Here is a 16256-nt window from a genome sequence, read left to right on the forward strand (position 1 = left end):
CAAACCTGGTAGTCTGACGATTGTTTTCCTCCATTGGCATATTTATTGCTTGCTTGACTGTTTATCTGTACCAATCAGGACTTTAGAAAGAAAAAACACAAAAACATGATTTTCATTTTTGAATATCACTTTGAGAACATTAATTCAAATTAAATGATAAGCTTGCCCAGTCCTAATGAATCCCACATTCTTACTGATTGAGGACTGCAAACTAACACAACAGCTCTCAGTGTGCTTGTAGTCTTGAACGTTGGCCGACATCTCCCTAAAACTACTACTGCACTTCAGTTCAGGCCTCAAAATGCCACAGCCAAATTTCTTTTGATCACAAACGAGGTGGAGTCACCTTATCCTTATTTTAAGATTAAAGTAAAATGAAAATCAATTCAGTTTAAATATATAAGAACAAACTCTGGAATTCTTATTTTCAAGAGGCATAAAAATAACGCAAATTGAAAATCTTCTGGCAAAATGTACTTCCAAATCAAATCAATATTCCTCAACTTACAACAATCTTTAAACTTTTATTAGCACAAACCAAAATATTACAGCAGGAAAAAAACGAAAGGAAGCTGTGCAGACCTTCTTGTTTGTAATATTGAGTCTCGCCAACCAACCACACAGTAACATTTGTTGAAACGATGATTATTGAAGAACACTGACACACATAAATAGGCCATAAAAGTACAGGCCTCTGCCTCAGCCAAAAACTAAATTTCTCTGGAGCATCATACAAACAGAACTTCAAAGATGAAGAATTGTTAAAAAAAAATAAAATAAAAAAAATAATAATAAAATAAAATAAAAAAAACCAAACAATGCCAGAGATCACCGTTTTAAGATTTGCATATGCTGCTGGTGGTGTTTCACAAGTCAAGTCAAATCAGACAGTGACATCAAGTCCAGTGCTCTCACATTACCATTTCTTCTGCCTTGCTACATTTGGGGCACTACGACGTAAGGCTGATGAGGAATTAATTTTTGCCGATCATTGCAAGCATAGATCCAGCGAGGTTTTACAAATGAGAGATTTGCATTCTCAATCAGTGCCTGCAAACAAAACATTAAAATTAAGGTCATAATTAGATCATACTGTTGAAATGATCAAAACAAGAATACAACAATTAGGCAAATGTGTTTCATTTAAATAAATTTTAAATGGATCACTACAAGCAGAAAAGGAAATTAAAAGCAAGTATCAAGATGAAAGACTGTGACAGAGAGGGTTAGAAACATTTTTTGAGACACTCCTGCATTTTTAAACTTACCAAAAACTATCGGCAGTTCTGCTGCTTACAGTGTTTTATACCGCTTTAAACCGAAGCAGTAAAGAGGAAAACATAATAAACTGAGGGCAGCTCTGATCATCAGGAGCCAAGCTGGGTCTTTTATTTAGATGGGGCAGAACATTATTGGCATTAGTGCTGGACAGCTTTAAAGAAATGACAGAGCTACTGCGAAGTGTGCAGTTTATTAAATATTGTGAGAGTTTTCTGGCTTGGAGTGCCTTGTGTTTGTTCTTCTGTTTTTTGATCATTTTTTATTACGATAAACAAGCCAGTTACCAACAAAGACACATTTCATCATTTATTTGTATAAATAAATTCCTTTACAAAGATTATTTCGAGTCTTGCTTCTTAAGACAAAGGGATTTTATGGTTACCTTTCCCTTGGAGGGTTCTGTGATATATTTTAGGACATCTGAACTTTAAAACTGTGTTTCCCCATTTGCTGGTGTCTTGTCAGGCCCGAAAGCTGCCTATGGAGTTGGGAAGTCAGGCTGCCTACACCCTTTTTCAATTTTGTGTGCTGCCACATTTGCACCCTTCCCTCTTTCACACCCACTTTAGTAATCTGACCCCGGTGGTCTCTGCTTGTGCACACCATTTTCCCACCGGCTTAACCTTTTAGTTCTGCTGCATTCCACAATAACTTTAAACCTGCAAATAATGATGTTAGGGAATGCACGACAGACGTGCCTCCTGTTCGGAATTATGCAACTGCTCTTCCACGGACTTTAGATTTCATCACCATTAGAAGTTAGAGTTTTGCGTGTTGATTTATTAAAAATATCAAAACACATGTATTAATAGTTGTATGCATGTATAAAGATGGACTGCGGATTATGAGGCTGGGTGGGCCTGCTTAACTTTGTGAGACAGTTCTACACAGACAACAATGTATGGAGAACACAAAGAATAAAAATTATATTAAAAAAAAATCTTCAGAACTATTCTCACAATTTTTAGGACTTTTAATGTTTTAGGACTTCATCCCGATCAGCATTTCTGTTAATAATTCTGTTTTTGCTGATTTCTATTATTTTATGTTTAACTGGTTTTCATTAGTGATGAGCATTCCATTCACTTTACTGATCTGATTCTTTCAAACAAATTGATTAAATCAATAGATTAATTTGATTCATCCATAATAAAAACAAAAACCTTGTCCTTCTCAAGAGAATAACAAATTATTTAATTATAGTTTATTATTTATATGCATCAAATTATATATAAAATACATGATGTTAATTCATATTGTATGATATTAACATCTTCGATAGCACAAAGCATGGACAAGTACTGCCTAATTAAAATACGACATAAAGTTCAAGAATCCTAAGTGACTTGTTCTCTGCTAATTCACAAATCAAAGGAATGAGAACTGGGTGACTCGGACTTGAAAGAATTAGTAAATGGTACATGCTTGGTGCATTCAATGAGCCATAAAAAGCGTGGGCTAAAGTCACGTCATTTTCTAACCTGCTTAATCCAGAACAGGGTCATGGGGGTGAAGCGTATCCCAGCTAGCATTGGGTGTAAGGCAGGAACAAACTGGGAAAAGGCGCCAGTCCATTGGAAAGCAAATAATTGCTAGAAAAGTTTAAGTTTTGTATGACTAATTTGTTGAATGTACAAAGAGACATAAATATATCATGCCTTACACCAATTTTGATATTTAATTTTATATATACAGTTTAAAACAATTGCAATAATGAATTGTACAAAACAAACAATTAAAATATTCCACTATAGATGTTACTGTATTGTACTTGTAAGATGAAGAAGAGAATAAGCAGTGAGAGCTCATGTTCACCGATAACGATTTAGTTCTAAATAGAACGAATCACAAGTGAAGTGACCGACAATCACATGTCAGATGGCCGGTACTTTCTCATCCGCTTTAAACATCACAAGGCACCTTAGCACTCCTGTTGAGATCTGCTCAATCAATTCAGTCATGCTTGCATATCGATTCCCAAGACTCACTGAAGAGACTGCATCGTTCGTGAATCATCCATCACTAGTTTTCATCATCTTTTTTTATTTTGTTAAATATTTTGTGAGGATGTTGCTGTCTCTTAATGATGTTAATTTACTCTGTTCTCTTTTTCTTTGGTATGTTGAGCTTGAGAGGCATCCTGGCACTGTAGCTGCACAGCTAACAGGTTATCATTAGAGACAATGAGTATTTATCATGCTAGCTCACTTTTGTTCTTTTTTTTATTTCTTCAATTTGGTTTACTTTTGAGTTTTTTTTTTGCCGTGTGTGTGTCCTTGCTATGCAGAATTTTACCATTTTGTAAATTTGGTATTTAGTACACTGCATTAATGCCCAAGGGGAAACAGTCTTTTCACAGGACATTGGCCTTTAATTTAGTCTGTTTTCAATAAATTATGCATTTTGCTTTTGAGCCTTTGTAAAGCTGCATCTAGAATATTCTGTACTCTTCTTAAATAAATTAATAAAAATAAATCAAACCTGTGCCTCATTGTTCTCCCTTCTTCAGATTGTCTAAAATACTAACAACTACTGTCTTCACCCACACTATTTCATGGTAAAATCTGCCATCTGGATCTCATTCCTAGTTAAGGCCTGTGTTGCCCATTTTACTTGATCACAATTACCCAAAAGATACAGCTTAGGACACAAAACATAAAGAAGAAACATCATGAGCTGACCTCTTTAAAGTCCAAATCTATACAAAAAAATGGCATATTACAACTTTTTGATGGCAAGTTTCTAATCGAGGCGCAATGTGAGTGGGCCTTTGGATGTATGGACATTTTTGAAGCTGAGCTCTAATCACTAAATTGCTACAGACAGCACTGCAAGTGAAAGGTCCTTTAATAATAGATATTCCCCTCCAGGTTTCGGTGTTGGTGAGATGTGATTATCTCTGCATAACATATTGCTGCACACCAGCAGACTGATGTTCTCTGTATTTGTCTAATCACAGCACTGTGTCAACCAAATAGGACCATGCAGTTAAAATATGAAGCTGTGAATTGAAGATCTGAGTCCTGATTAGCTAATGTGAAAAGTATTTTCAAGGACACAGCTGAGTGACAGTCCTATACTGGGCTTTTTTTCTTTTTCTTTAGATGAGACACTTAGAGGGAATAATGTAGGTGAGAGGATGGAAAAAGAACCAAGGAAAGTTAGTTTGAGACAGCACAGAAAAAATAAAATTGGATTTCTTTGAAGAGATAATGCCCAAAAATCAGCTGAACAAATTCAATGCCCTGCTTTGAGGAAGACAGGGAATTGCTTTTATCCCCTTTCACAACTGTCTGCAAATTTACTGTATGCCACATTTCTGTAAAACAGGAGAATGGCTCTTGTCATGTTTCACCTTCCACACCAATTCCTACAAATTAAATTGGCAAATAAAAAAAAAAAACTGAAAAAAATGAAGATGGCAAATACAGTTTGTAAAAGAGATGCGACAATTATGATGTTAGAAAAGTTCCATTTCTGAGTATGTACAATATCAGAAGAGTGATTAAGTACCTGCTTATAAAGTACCTGACCCAAAAAAGCCTCCTTTAGTGTTGAATGGTGGAAAGCACAGGAATCCAGATGTGTAAACGTTAATCAGCTCCTGCTGTCCTGTAAAGGAGGCTGAAACTTTTTAAATGGCAGTGCATGAATATCATAGCCATGTCCATTTTTCCAATGTAAACTGTTACTGTATGTGTGAGAGCAGCACACAAAGTAAGGCCTTCAGAATAAGCTACTAGAGCAGGCAAGGTTCTCTACTGGCCTGTCAAAAAAGACCTCACCCCTCACCAGCTAGCCCCTAACTACTGCCTGCAGGCCCAAAGTGGAGAAATTGACTTTTAAAGTTCAGAATGTACTGAGATGTCCTGACACTCAATTTAGGTGATAAACCAAAGTTAGAATGCTATATAAATGATGAGAATATTTATTTGAAAATAAAAAAATACAACAAAAAAAATGTTTAAAAAGAATAAAAAAGGAGTTGTCTGAAATGTAATAGAAAGTGAGTAAGTCCCAAGTCATAATCTGTGAAGACAAATCCAAAAAATAAAAGTCTGAATTATCGTAAACCACCCAAACACGGGCTGTTCATAAGAAACGTAATTATGTACTTTCATACATAATAAGGAAGAAGAGCTGCATCAAATATTTGAAATATTAAAACATGTGCTTCAAATTAAATGTTTCAAGTCTAAATATTCTGAACTGTAATAAAAATTTGTCATTTTTCACCCTCTGATAGGGCTTTTTTGAAGTTTTGTGAAAAGGAGAAACTTTGACCCCCTTGGAGTCAATTGACGTGGCCTGCGCAACTTCAAGTCCTTCTGATCATTTTTTGAAGAAGACACCAATTGATGTACTCTTTATCGTAAGAGTGTAACTTCCTGCATAAAATATGGTTCAGAAAATGGGCTAAAAAGAAGTGTTTTTCAGGTCTAGAGAGCCAAAAAGAGGTTGACATCTTCTGACATAAACTAGATAAACAAGACGAGCCGAATGGTACATCATGTGGCGGTTCCCTCGTACTGGTGACTCAGCTGAAGTGATTTCAAAGTGTTCATATGTTACACGTCAACATAATTTTTATGTGGAGTATTCATTTAAGTGAGAGCTTCTTAAACTTTTTTTTTTCTCGCTGTCCTATCTTTGTGTCTTTGAGACCTACGTCGAAAAATGAAATGCGTTTGTGTTCCAAATAGCGATCTATTATTTCCAATCTAAAACTCCAGAAGTTCAGTCACTTCCAGATAATCAAACAATGCATGAGCTGGGAAAACTTAGTGAGCGTTCTGCGGCGGTGGGGGATGGAATAACCAGCTGCTCGCTGCTCGTCTTAATCAGCACATTTAGAAGACAAAAGACGCTGGCGGAGAGGTGAGAACAGTTTTAAGGTGGGCCGGATCTATGAGTTTTTTCGTAGACTCTGGTAATTCTAGTGTTAAGCATAGAAATATTTGAAGTTTAACAAGAAGAAACATTTTTCCTTTTTTTTTTTTTTTTTTTGCCTTCAACTCTACGTGTTTAACAACTCATCTCTATTCTTGTGTGGCCTGTTTGCTTGAATTTTCACTAAACCTTTTTGGACTGAGAGATTTCTTATGGCATGCGTCTGACCCATGCTTGATCCTGCCTTACTTACCAGCAGCTACACAACTCATAGTTTGTAGAAACTCTGCTTGAGGAATCACTAAAATAAAGACATTTTTCTATTAGATGTGGAGCAAAAAGCAAAATATCACTTTAGATTCTCCATCACAAGCCCCTTTAAACTTGTAGTTCGATGGTTATACTTTTAATTCATTTTAGTTTAGGAGCCAATGCTTTCCTTAACAAAACTATATCAAGAGGCATATAAAAAGACTGCAACAGTCAAAAGAACAAAGGAAGCCAGCTAGTCAAAAAGAAAAGAGACCTGTTTCTGTGGCTGCCACACACTTGCTAGGCTGTGTTACTGAACTCAGCCTGCTGGGTGGTGGAATCAAACAAGTAAATCCCATCTGCACCACTCTAAACGTCTATGGTCTCCTTTATAGTTTTATTTGATTTCACTGATGTCAAGAACAATTCAGATCCAAGTTCCTCTTGCCTGATGGCTGCAGCCACTTGTTAAAAATGGGGCAGAATAGAGTCCTACACTTCCATATGATACTGCCAGGATAGGCTTCAAAATCTATTTATCACATTCATTAGGATGGATACAGTAGCTTATTGATCAAGTTATTTTGGTGAACAAAAGAGATACTAAGAAATCATTTTTGGGGCAGATCAGAGGAGTCGCTGAAGTAGCACGAGAGGATTGACACAATTGTCTTTTGCTAGAATCACTAGGGCTAATCCAATCAAAACAAAACAAAAAAAAAGTCAAAACAATTTGTTTAGCTGCTCGAGTGCCAAGTCTCATGGCAGTGTGTTTCTTTTAATTAAAGGTTAGGCACTGAGAGGGTATGCACCACTGCCTTTAAACTACAGCCACTACGACGACATCATGTGTCACAGAACACGTGTTTCACCTGCCTAGCAACCAGCAGCTCTAAAATGGTGTAACCCATAAAAATGAAATACACAAAATGATGGCAGCCATAAGTAACTACACACTGAAATAACAATAAAAATGGAAATAAAAATTAGTAACACATAGAAATACAAATGAAATGTAACAAATAAATTAATGATGTGTCAAAATTGAGTTAATGACGTGTTCCGTCAGTTAAATACAACTCCTGCCCTTTTCCCAATATTGTGAGGACTGGCTTTGGCCCCATGACCTTGAACTGGACAATGTTTGTACACACTAAAATGTGAAAGAATCCAAATTACAGAACTTTGTGGATCATGTCAGAAAACTCTGGAATGCTTGTCTGCTTCCTCAAATGTTTGTTTTCCTTTATGTCAATATTTAACCAAATTAAGACTGGCATTCAGAGTTCTGGGTTTGAATCCCACATGTGGATTTTTCTCTGGGTACTCATTTTTTTTTCGTCTCCCAAATTTATGCAAAATTGGCAAAGACCTTCCACGCTAGCGGTGTATGAGCATCAGTATGAACATGAGTGGACACCGAGACAGACTGGCACCTTGTTCAGGACAGGTTCCTACCTTCTACTTGATGCTGCCAGTCCTCTGTGATCCTGAACTGGATTGTGTTATACTATTGGCCATTACTGAATATTCAACTTTTACTTTATTGCATGATTTACGATTGTGTACACTGTGAAACAAGTTGTTTTCAGTTGTGTTTGGCGGATTGATAGAATGAATACTTTATTTTAAAAGAAATTTTAGTCTATTGTAAAAAAAAAAAATCAGCCTGCAATGCTTAATAGAATGTACAGTATGCCCAGAAACAGCAAGTTGGTGTTGTAAGCTTTGGTGCAAAAGCACGTCTTGATACGCATTAGACATACTCACATCTTCAAATTTGTCATCCCAGTCCTGAGCTGTTATTACAAATTGGACTTTTTCATTCATGTATTCTTCAATGGTTCTGAGAGAGACAAGGAAAATTACAGTCAGTTGAATGGAATGCTAAATCTAACATCTAATTAACCACCTGTAGGTCATATTGTTGCTTTATAATGCTAACGTAATTTCTTGCCTAAGAGGGAGGTTTTAATACCATATGACTTAAAATCACCATCACAAGCACTAACTGCTTAACACACTAACACACACTACATGGAGCACAAAGTGAAAAACCCCTAATTGACTAAAGCTGTAAAAATTGCTTCAAAACAGGGCCTTTTAAAAAAATTTCAGTGCAACTGAGGAAGTCCAAGGGGAACCATGGTATAAGCAGGACTTTGGAAGAAACACGCATCTCATGTCTTATCTTTCTTAAGATATTCAGTGCAAAATGGCTGCCTATTAAATCTTTTAAGCATTACCTTTCCTTTGTTTAATGATCACACTACTTAGGTCGTGTGTTTAGGAAACTTTAAATGCAAATGTTAAGGACCTTTAGACTATAAAGAATGCAGGCCTGTATCTTGTGCTGGGGGGATAAAATTGTAATTTTGGAACTGTTGGGGTTAAACTAAAAACAACAAGCTGCAATCCACCTTTACTGCAGGTTTTTTGATTTTGGTCAGACAAACTATGATAAACTATAAAGGTTTGGGACTCTTGAAGGCCATTTATGATCTAATCACATCTGTAGATTCTTTCTTTACCCACAATTTATGACTTAATTATATCTATATATTATTTCTTTCTTATCTACAAACATTTGTGCATCCTTTGAAATTGGGGAAAACACTAACAGGAACAAAAGTAGGTTAGTCTGGTGCTTTGGACTGCAAGACTAAGTTATAGCTAATGAGGATGGGTCACCGAATCACGAGAGTCACACTGCCTGACGCCGCCCCACTGCTCCATAAAGTGGGACAGGAAAATAAAGGACGGGCATAAGTTTGGTCCGTCTGTCTGTCTGTCTGTCTGTCTCTCCTTTATCCCATAATTCAGTGAACGTGATAAAGATGACTGACTACCGAATCTAAAAGGCACCCAGGACAACATCCTCTTTTGTAAGCTTTCCAAGACTAAATATACACATCCAGACTTTAATATCTGGTTATATTTCACATTTTCTTCTGATGTTATTCTATTTTAATAAATACCAAGTTGCTTTTAAATTTCTTTATCTTTATGTCTAGAGAGAATGAAGCAATAAAGTAAATACGAAGCACTTGGTGTAATGGTGACGGACACATTTTTTCCTACTGGATAAGCAGGCCAGAAAAACGTTTCCAATAGAGAGCAGCAAAACAGGAGTAAAGCTTCACTGGCTGGTAAGAGAAATTAGTCAACATGTACCAGCCATCATGTGTTGAGGTTATTCTATGGGACCAAGGTACATCAGCCCTAAGGTCTGGGTTATACCACGAGACACCTGTTTGTTGTTTACACCAAAGCTAGTGATGGCCTATGTGTGAGTGCTGAAGAGTGACAGGTGGCACAGACATCATTTGTAACTGGTGCTTAAGAGGGTCTGGGTGTGTGTGTGTTAAACTTAGGGTGCAAGAACAGATTAATCCAATTTGATGAAATTGGCAAGTTTCACTCATCATACGATAATACATATCTAGGTTAGGTTAGGTAGGCTTTTAATATCCCAGAAGGAAATTTGTTTGAAGCTGTAAAATACAAAACATTAGGCGCTATTATACACATACAAGAAAAATATATCAAGATACAACAACTGACAACCAAAGTCATCATGAATACAGACACTCAAGGTTAGTACAAAGAATAATGAATTACTTTAAACATGATAAACCTGGCAGCTAACTTCTTTTCTACAGGGAGAGTCACAAGTCTGCAACCACCCCAATATTTTAAGATGAGTAATGTTGGAATAACCTAAGGAATGACATTTAGCATTAGAGTAATGAGAATATCTCTGAGGTATTTGAGAACAGCCTTCTGCCATCTCAGCCTTCTTAATAAATTCAACTACAAAAGGGGGTTACGTATTTGTGTTTTGTCGTACAGGGTGCTTGATGACCCTATGTTATTCTTTATACATACTCTTTACAAAGTAGACATTACCAAAATATGTCAAATCCCACACACTCAACACTCTCTACTGTATTTCAGTAGTTCCTCGCCCTTTCCATTCTACATCTGTAATCTCAGGCAATTAAACAGAGTAAAGGAACAAGCAGTGACAGAGCTACACTTTTAACTATGAATTTTAGGTAATAAATTTTATTATAACTAGTGCCACACAAGGAAAAAGAATGTGGCTTTGCAAACCAAGACCATATAATGCTAGATGTGTAGTTTCAGGTGGCCCAATAACTTAATACATGCATTTGATTCTACTTGGTCATCTCATCATATGTGCAGACCCAGGCAGCCTGCCTGTCTCAACATGGCTGCTTAAACAGAGTTGGCAAGAAAGAAGGAGAGGTGGTCATCTCTTCATAACAAGACGGTAAAGAAAGAGAGAGCAAGATGGGGAAGTCTGGTCTAACTTCTTTGGGTATAACTCTGGACAAATTCCTTGGTTCATCCAATCTTATTTTAGCTACAATCCCATTCCAATCAACAATAGAAAGAGTCTCCTTATCCCTTCCTGGGCCGTTTGTCAATGAAACTGTTCATGCACAAGCCTCTTCCCAGTTCAGATACTTTACAGTGTGGGTGCAATAAACAAGACAAAAGTGAAATAATGAAGCCATAAAACTGGCCCAGATGGTGCTTTACTTATCAAGGAAACTCTGAGGTAGAAAACTGGCTCGTCCACTTTCTTGACTCTTTAATATTTATTTTATTAATATTAGAAATAAAGACATACAATATATGCTAGATATCACTCATTTTACATTCTACTACAAGTGACTATGTATACATATTTGAAATTTCAGTAGCAATTCAACAGGAAAAGTTTTTTTAACTTAATTGCAAAATATAAAATGGTATTGGTTAGATCATCTTAGCATTAGGCATTTTAAAAAATATTGGGGAGGTTGCAGACTTTTGACCAAATTTTTCAACTTAAAAAAAAAAAGACTATCAACCTGTTTGCCTGCTCTTAACATATTATTGGAATTTTTTTTTTAAATACACGCTTTAATTAAATTTATACTTTAAATAGCCTTGTATGTTCAAGAAAAAAGTGACATTTATACATTCAGCACTCATTAAATAAGCTTTATTAATATTGCAAGGGAAACACCTTTGGTTGTTCTATAAGTACATCTTCATGTTTTCACAAATTCTGAAAAATTATGGACATGGAAAATCAATGCAAAAGGTTCCTGGAGCAGATAAGCAGATTCCTTATATTAGGGGTAAAAAAAAGGCTGACCACAATGCTCAAGGACCTGTTCTGTTTCATGATGCTTTTAAGATCTCTACACCTGGCCTTTTGTGTCCAACCTTGAAGTAATGTTTGAAAATAACACAATATCACACATTTCAGCTCCAGTAAAATTTTTAATCATATCCTTATTTTGTGCACAGATGTTCTTTGCTAATCTATTCTTTATGGCGATCTTGTTATAACTTGTACAAAATGTTACATTTAGATACTGGAAAGCAAATACCAACAGTACCTAATCTCTAAGCTGGAAAAGTGGAATTAATTTCACAACTTGAATTACCTTCAGCTTTCTTATCTATAAACCTCGGAAAATGCAAAGCCTGGAGCCGCTGTCTAAATTTCATAGCTCTAGCAGTACAGTGATAGAGCTGAAATCCTTTGTATCAGTGCTTGTTTGCGCCATTCACAGTGAAAAAAGCATTTACAGACACTGGCACCCTTGCAATTTATTCAACTAAAAATATTGATGTATTGAAATTAAAAGATCTTTTTAGCCAAACATACATGCATTTTTTTTGGTTTGCAATCGACTAAAACAAAAATGAAAAGAATTCTTTGGTGGGGGGTTTGGACTGGAAGACTGAGTTATAGCTAAATAGCAAAAGCTTTCAAAGAAAACATGGAGATGGTTAAGTGATGTTTTGAAGTTGCTTTGCTGGCTCTTTCAATCTGCACAATTAAATCAGAAGGCTATTAGGGCACTATGGGTTGAAACATACAGCTTAGTGTCAGAAAGCTTGTCAGAGTTGCAAGTAATAGGTTCTTGAACTGGAAAATGAGCCAAAACCTAAATCAAAAAGCATCAGGATGGAATAGAAGAAAACACTGGATTGTTCTGAAGTGGTTTGAGTCCTAATCTGATTCCCACTGAACAACAACAACAGTTTACTGCTTGTATAGCCCAAGATCACACAAGGAATGTTGAAATGGGCTTTAACATGTTGTCTTTTTTGACAGAAACCCCCACCCCAGTCTTGAATTTCTAAGAGGCAATTGAACAACTGTAGAAAGAGCTGAAAGTCGCAGTTGGAAGAAGGTGCCCGTCAAACCTGAGAGAATTGACGATGACTAGGCCAAACGACCATTTGAGAAGTGAGGAAATCTCATTTAGGGCCACAGAAAGTGCTGGATGACAGTTATTGTCTCCAAAGGCCACGCTATGAAATATTAGGTTAAGGGTAGCGATACTTTTGTCCATGCTATTTTCATTTGTATTTTAAAATAATTTGATCAGTTGTATATCAAAAGCAACGTTTCTGTTTAATCAAGTCTAATATAAAGAACTGCCAGTTTCAGCTCAGTTCAAACAAAATGGTTTTTAAGTGATGGGTTAACAATATTTTCATCTATATCTGTACCATTGTGGTGGCAACGCTCTTGATTATTTTCCATATGTCTGTCTGAAGGTTTAATAGAGTTTCAACCTGAAGGAGTGACTTGCTTTCATTTTAATTTTTAATAGAACTAGGGGGCTGCACACCCTGCTCACTTTGCTCGACCACCCCTGGGTTTGGTTTACTGGAAATACAATTTAAAGAGATTGTTTCATGAGAATTGTTATGCATCATTTTCACTGAACGCATTCTACGGAGGAGCCGTCAGATCATCTGCTGTCAGTCTTCCATGCTGTGCTCCGCCCTCCCTCAATCAGACCTAACAGTCACTTAAAACAAAAAAGGCTTCAACCTGGCTGGGACGCTACAATACTTTCGAATTTTACTGCTTTCATATTCTTTACCTTTCTCTGCATGTGTATCGCACCATCATTTGTTTAAGCCTTTCGAATTCCATTGCCTTCATAATCTCTTATCTGCCTTTTTTTCCTCTCCTACGCTTTTGAATCTCTTTTCTCCAAGCTGCTCTTTCTTCTTTGCTTACAGTATTGTCCTTCTACGCTTTGTATGTGCTGAGAGCACAGGATCTGTGTGTGCTACGTGCCTTTACATGACTGAGTGTTCCGTGCTCTTATTTGATATTGTTTGCGTCTCGCGGGTCTTTTAAGTGTCTTCCGAGAACTTCCAAGAAGATCACGTCTCGTCGACCTGCTTTTCCTTTCCAGGATTTTTTTTTTTTTATAATAGAGAGATGTACAATTTACTTCATTAGTTTATAAAAATCAGCTTATTAGCTGGTACGTTTTTCCTAGACTAGTAGGTTACTTGGACACTTGGTGGGAATGTACGTACTGTAACACTTAACATTCGATTAACAGATCTCATACCACTAAGAGTTGAGGAACTGAGATGCATTCCTAGACATGCTTAAAGAATAATTAATACAAAAAACAATTGAAAATCCAGATTAAATATGTAGCAAGTCTGGCAATTGATTCTTTCAATGTTGGAAGATTTTTACTTTGTTATTTTGTGACATAAAAGGATTAGATTCATATTACAAAACCATCAGCTCACCCGTTAAAAGCTGTGATGTATCGGTTCAACATACGCCTCTCGCCATTTGGGAATTCACCATATAAAAGAAAATGCTTTCCTGTGAGAAAGTCTGTAATAAATAAATACAACAAGAAGTAAAAAACAAAGAAAGCAAAACTCGGGAGTTTCATTTACCTATCAATGTTCATTTATTGATTGTAATAGCATTTGCACTTCATTTTAACACCTTAAAAAGTGTATACTGCTGCAAAGAAAAAAGATTTAGAGAATTGTATAGCAAAGTTACAAATCATATTTCAATTGAGATCTTCGATAAACTCCAATTTGAGTATCAGTAAATTCATATTTAACATTTTTCAGTTTTGTTTCATTCCACTTGTATTCCAGTGTTTATTTGTCAAACTTATTTTCTCAGTCATAAAAGTTTTTCCTTGACATTGTTCCTTATATTTTTCACTTCCCTTGCAGGATCCCTAGCACTACTAGGATCACATACAAAGCCCTTGTCCTGGCCTGATTCTCACTACCACAGGCACTTGGGTCTTTGTACAGCTTGTTCCTCCATAACACTTACAGTTTGCCTTTTTACTGAGCCTCCTCCAGCATACTTACTAGATCTTCCTGCGAACTCTCAAGATGTGGAATAAGATTTCCACAATATCAGATCGGCTCCAGCTTTAGCATCCTTCCACCAGTGCTCAAAGACCCACCTCTTCATGAGACACTTTTCTCTAAGCTCTGTTTTGGTTATCTGAGAGATTTTTTTTTTTTTTTAATTTTCAAACGTGATCTTTCCTTGACTAGCTGTGCTTGTTTATAGCTAGTGCCCCACTTCACTTTCATTACCTGCTTCTTCTATTACAAGGATGCATGAAGTCAGTGATTTACCTGGCTCTATTAGGCCAAAGACAGGAATCAACCCGAAAAAGGGTTTGGCAGACCATTGCAGGGCAAAAGTAATAACAATGTGACCTTTGACCTTCACCAATTTACACTATGTTCTAATTTTATTATGTGTGGGCCCTAGTGGGTGCCACTGAGCCCCAAACTCCACACACAAATGCACAGACAAGTCCCAACTTGGCAATCAATGTTTGTATTTAACAAAGTACTTTTTCAGAGGCCCATTTTCCAATTTCATGGCACAACAAATCCTTCCATTTGTCCTCCTTCTACTATTTACTACTCCCAGATGAGTGTTGATCTTCTCCACTACTGACACGGTGAGGTCTCCTTTATACCAGACCCGGGAGTACTTTCTTGTGTCACCACATTGCATCACAAAACATTTCTGAGTTAGGTGAAAACTCCCTAAACTGGGGAGATCTTCTCCTGCCAGTGCCCAAACAACCCAGAAGGGTTGCCCATTGGAACTATGAGTCCCATGCAGTTCTGCAGGTGTGCACACATAAGACCTGCCAGACGGTTTCTGCCACCTACTGTGCTGGGGGAACATATGGCCACAGTAGACAATCTCATTCCACACTTCCATTATCAAGGCCTCCAGCAGGGTAAAAAACCATTAATCTGGCCAGGATGCCAGCCAACCTGTGTCTTATATGACATATGATACTGAAAAATTGTGTATTTAAATTTGATTGGAATTACTTCCATTTAGAAAAATTATACTGGAATAATTTCCTGTTTAGATACAATTATTTTAAAAAATGTGTAACAATTTATAGTGCTCACCTGGTAACTCGGGGATTGGTAGGTTCACATCTGGTGTGTCTGAAGACTCCTCCAGGTCGCTGTTTTCATCTGTTGATGCACCATATGGATCCTCATCTTGCATTTTCTTTCGGTTTTGCTCTTCCACTCTAACAATAAATTTGTCTTTCATTAGCATTATTAGAGCTTCAATATTAAAATCCAAGATACTCAGTAATTCGATTTGACTAAAGCATTGAAATGTGAACCAAATGACTGCCAGTTCAATTCACACCAGTTGTATGTTGTGCAGCCCTCAGTAATTCATATAACATGTCAATTTTCTAAGTAAAAGGAATAGTAAAAGGAAAGTACTGTTAGTTTCTTAGGATAAGATTTCATTTTAAATAAATAAAAACTAAAAGTGATACATATTGGTGATAAGAAAACATTTCTATAGACTGATATAAAGACACCATAGAAACACTTTTGTGAAGCCTTGATATTAATTAAATTATTTCGCCTCTGGCTGATGAATTTCAACATTAACGCTATTTACATTTACTCACATCATTCATGAAAAAGGGCACTTCATTTCAGAT

The 16256-nt window shown here is 36.5% G+C and overlaps 1 protein-coding gene across 1 annotated transcript in view; it reads right to left on the reverse strand.

The window, feature by feature from the left end:
• Positions 1–495: 495 nt before the first annotated feature.
• xrcc1 (X-ray repair complementing defective repair in Chinese hamster cells 1) overlaps positions 496–16256 on the reverse strand; it is a 74560-nt gene continuing 58799 nt past the window's right edge. The window contains exons 14-17 of the mRNA XM_028822842.2: positions 15697–15824; positions 14023–14113; positions 8194–8269; positions 496–1050 (exon numbers count right to left, since the gene is read on the reverse strand). Of these exons, the coding sequence (XP_028678675.1) occupies positions 937–1050; positions 8194–8269; positions 14023–14113; positions 15697–15824 (409 nt within the window). The 3' untranslated portion in view covers positions 496–936. The remainder of the gene's footprint in view (positions 1051–8193; positions 8270–14022; positions 14114–15696; positions 15825–16256) is intronic.

The sequence above is a fragment of the Erpetoichthys calabaricus genome, chromosome 17 (assembly GCF_900747795.2).
Source record: "Erpetoichthys calabaricus chromosome 17, fErpCal1.3, whole genome shotgun sequence".
Lineage (NCBI taxonomy): Eukaryota > Metazoa > Chordata > Cladistia > Polypteriformes > Polypteridae > Erpetoichthys > Erpetoichthys calabaricus.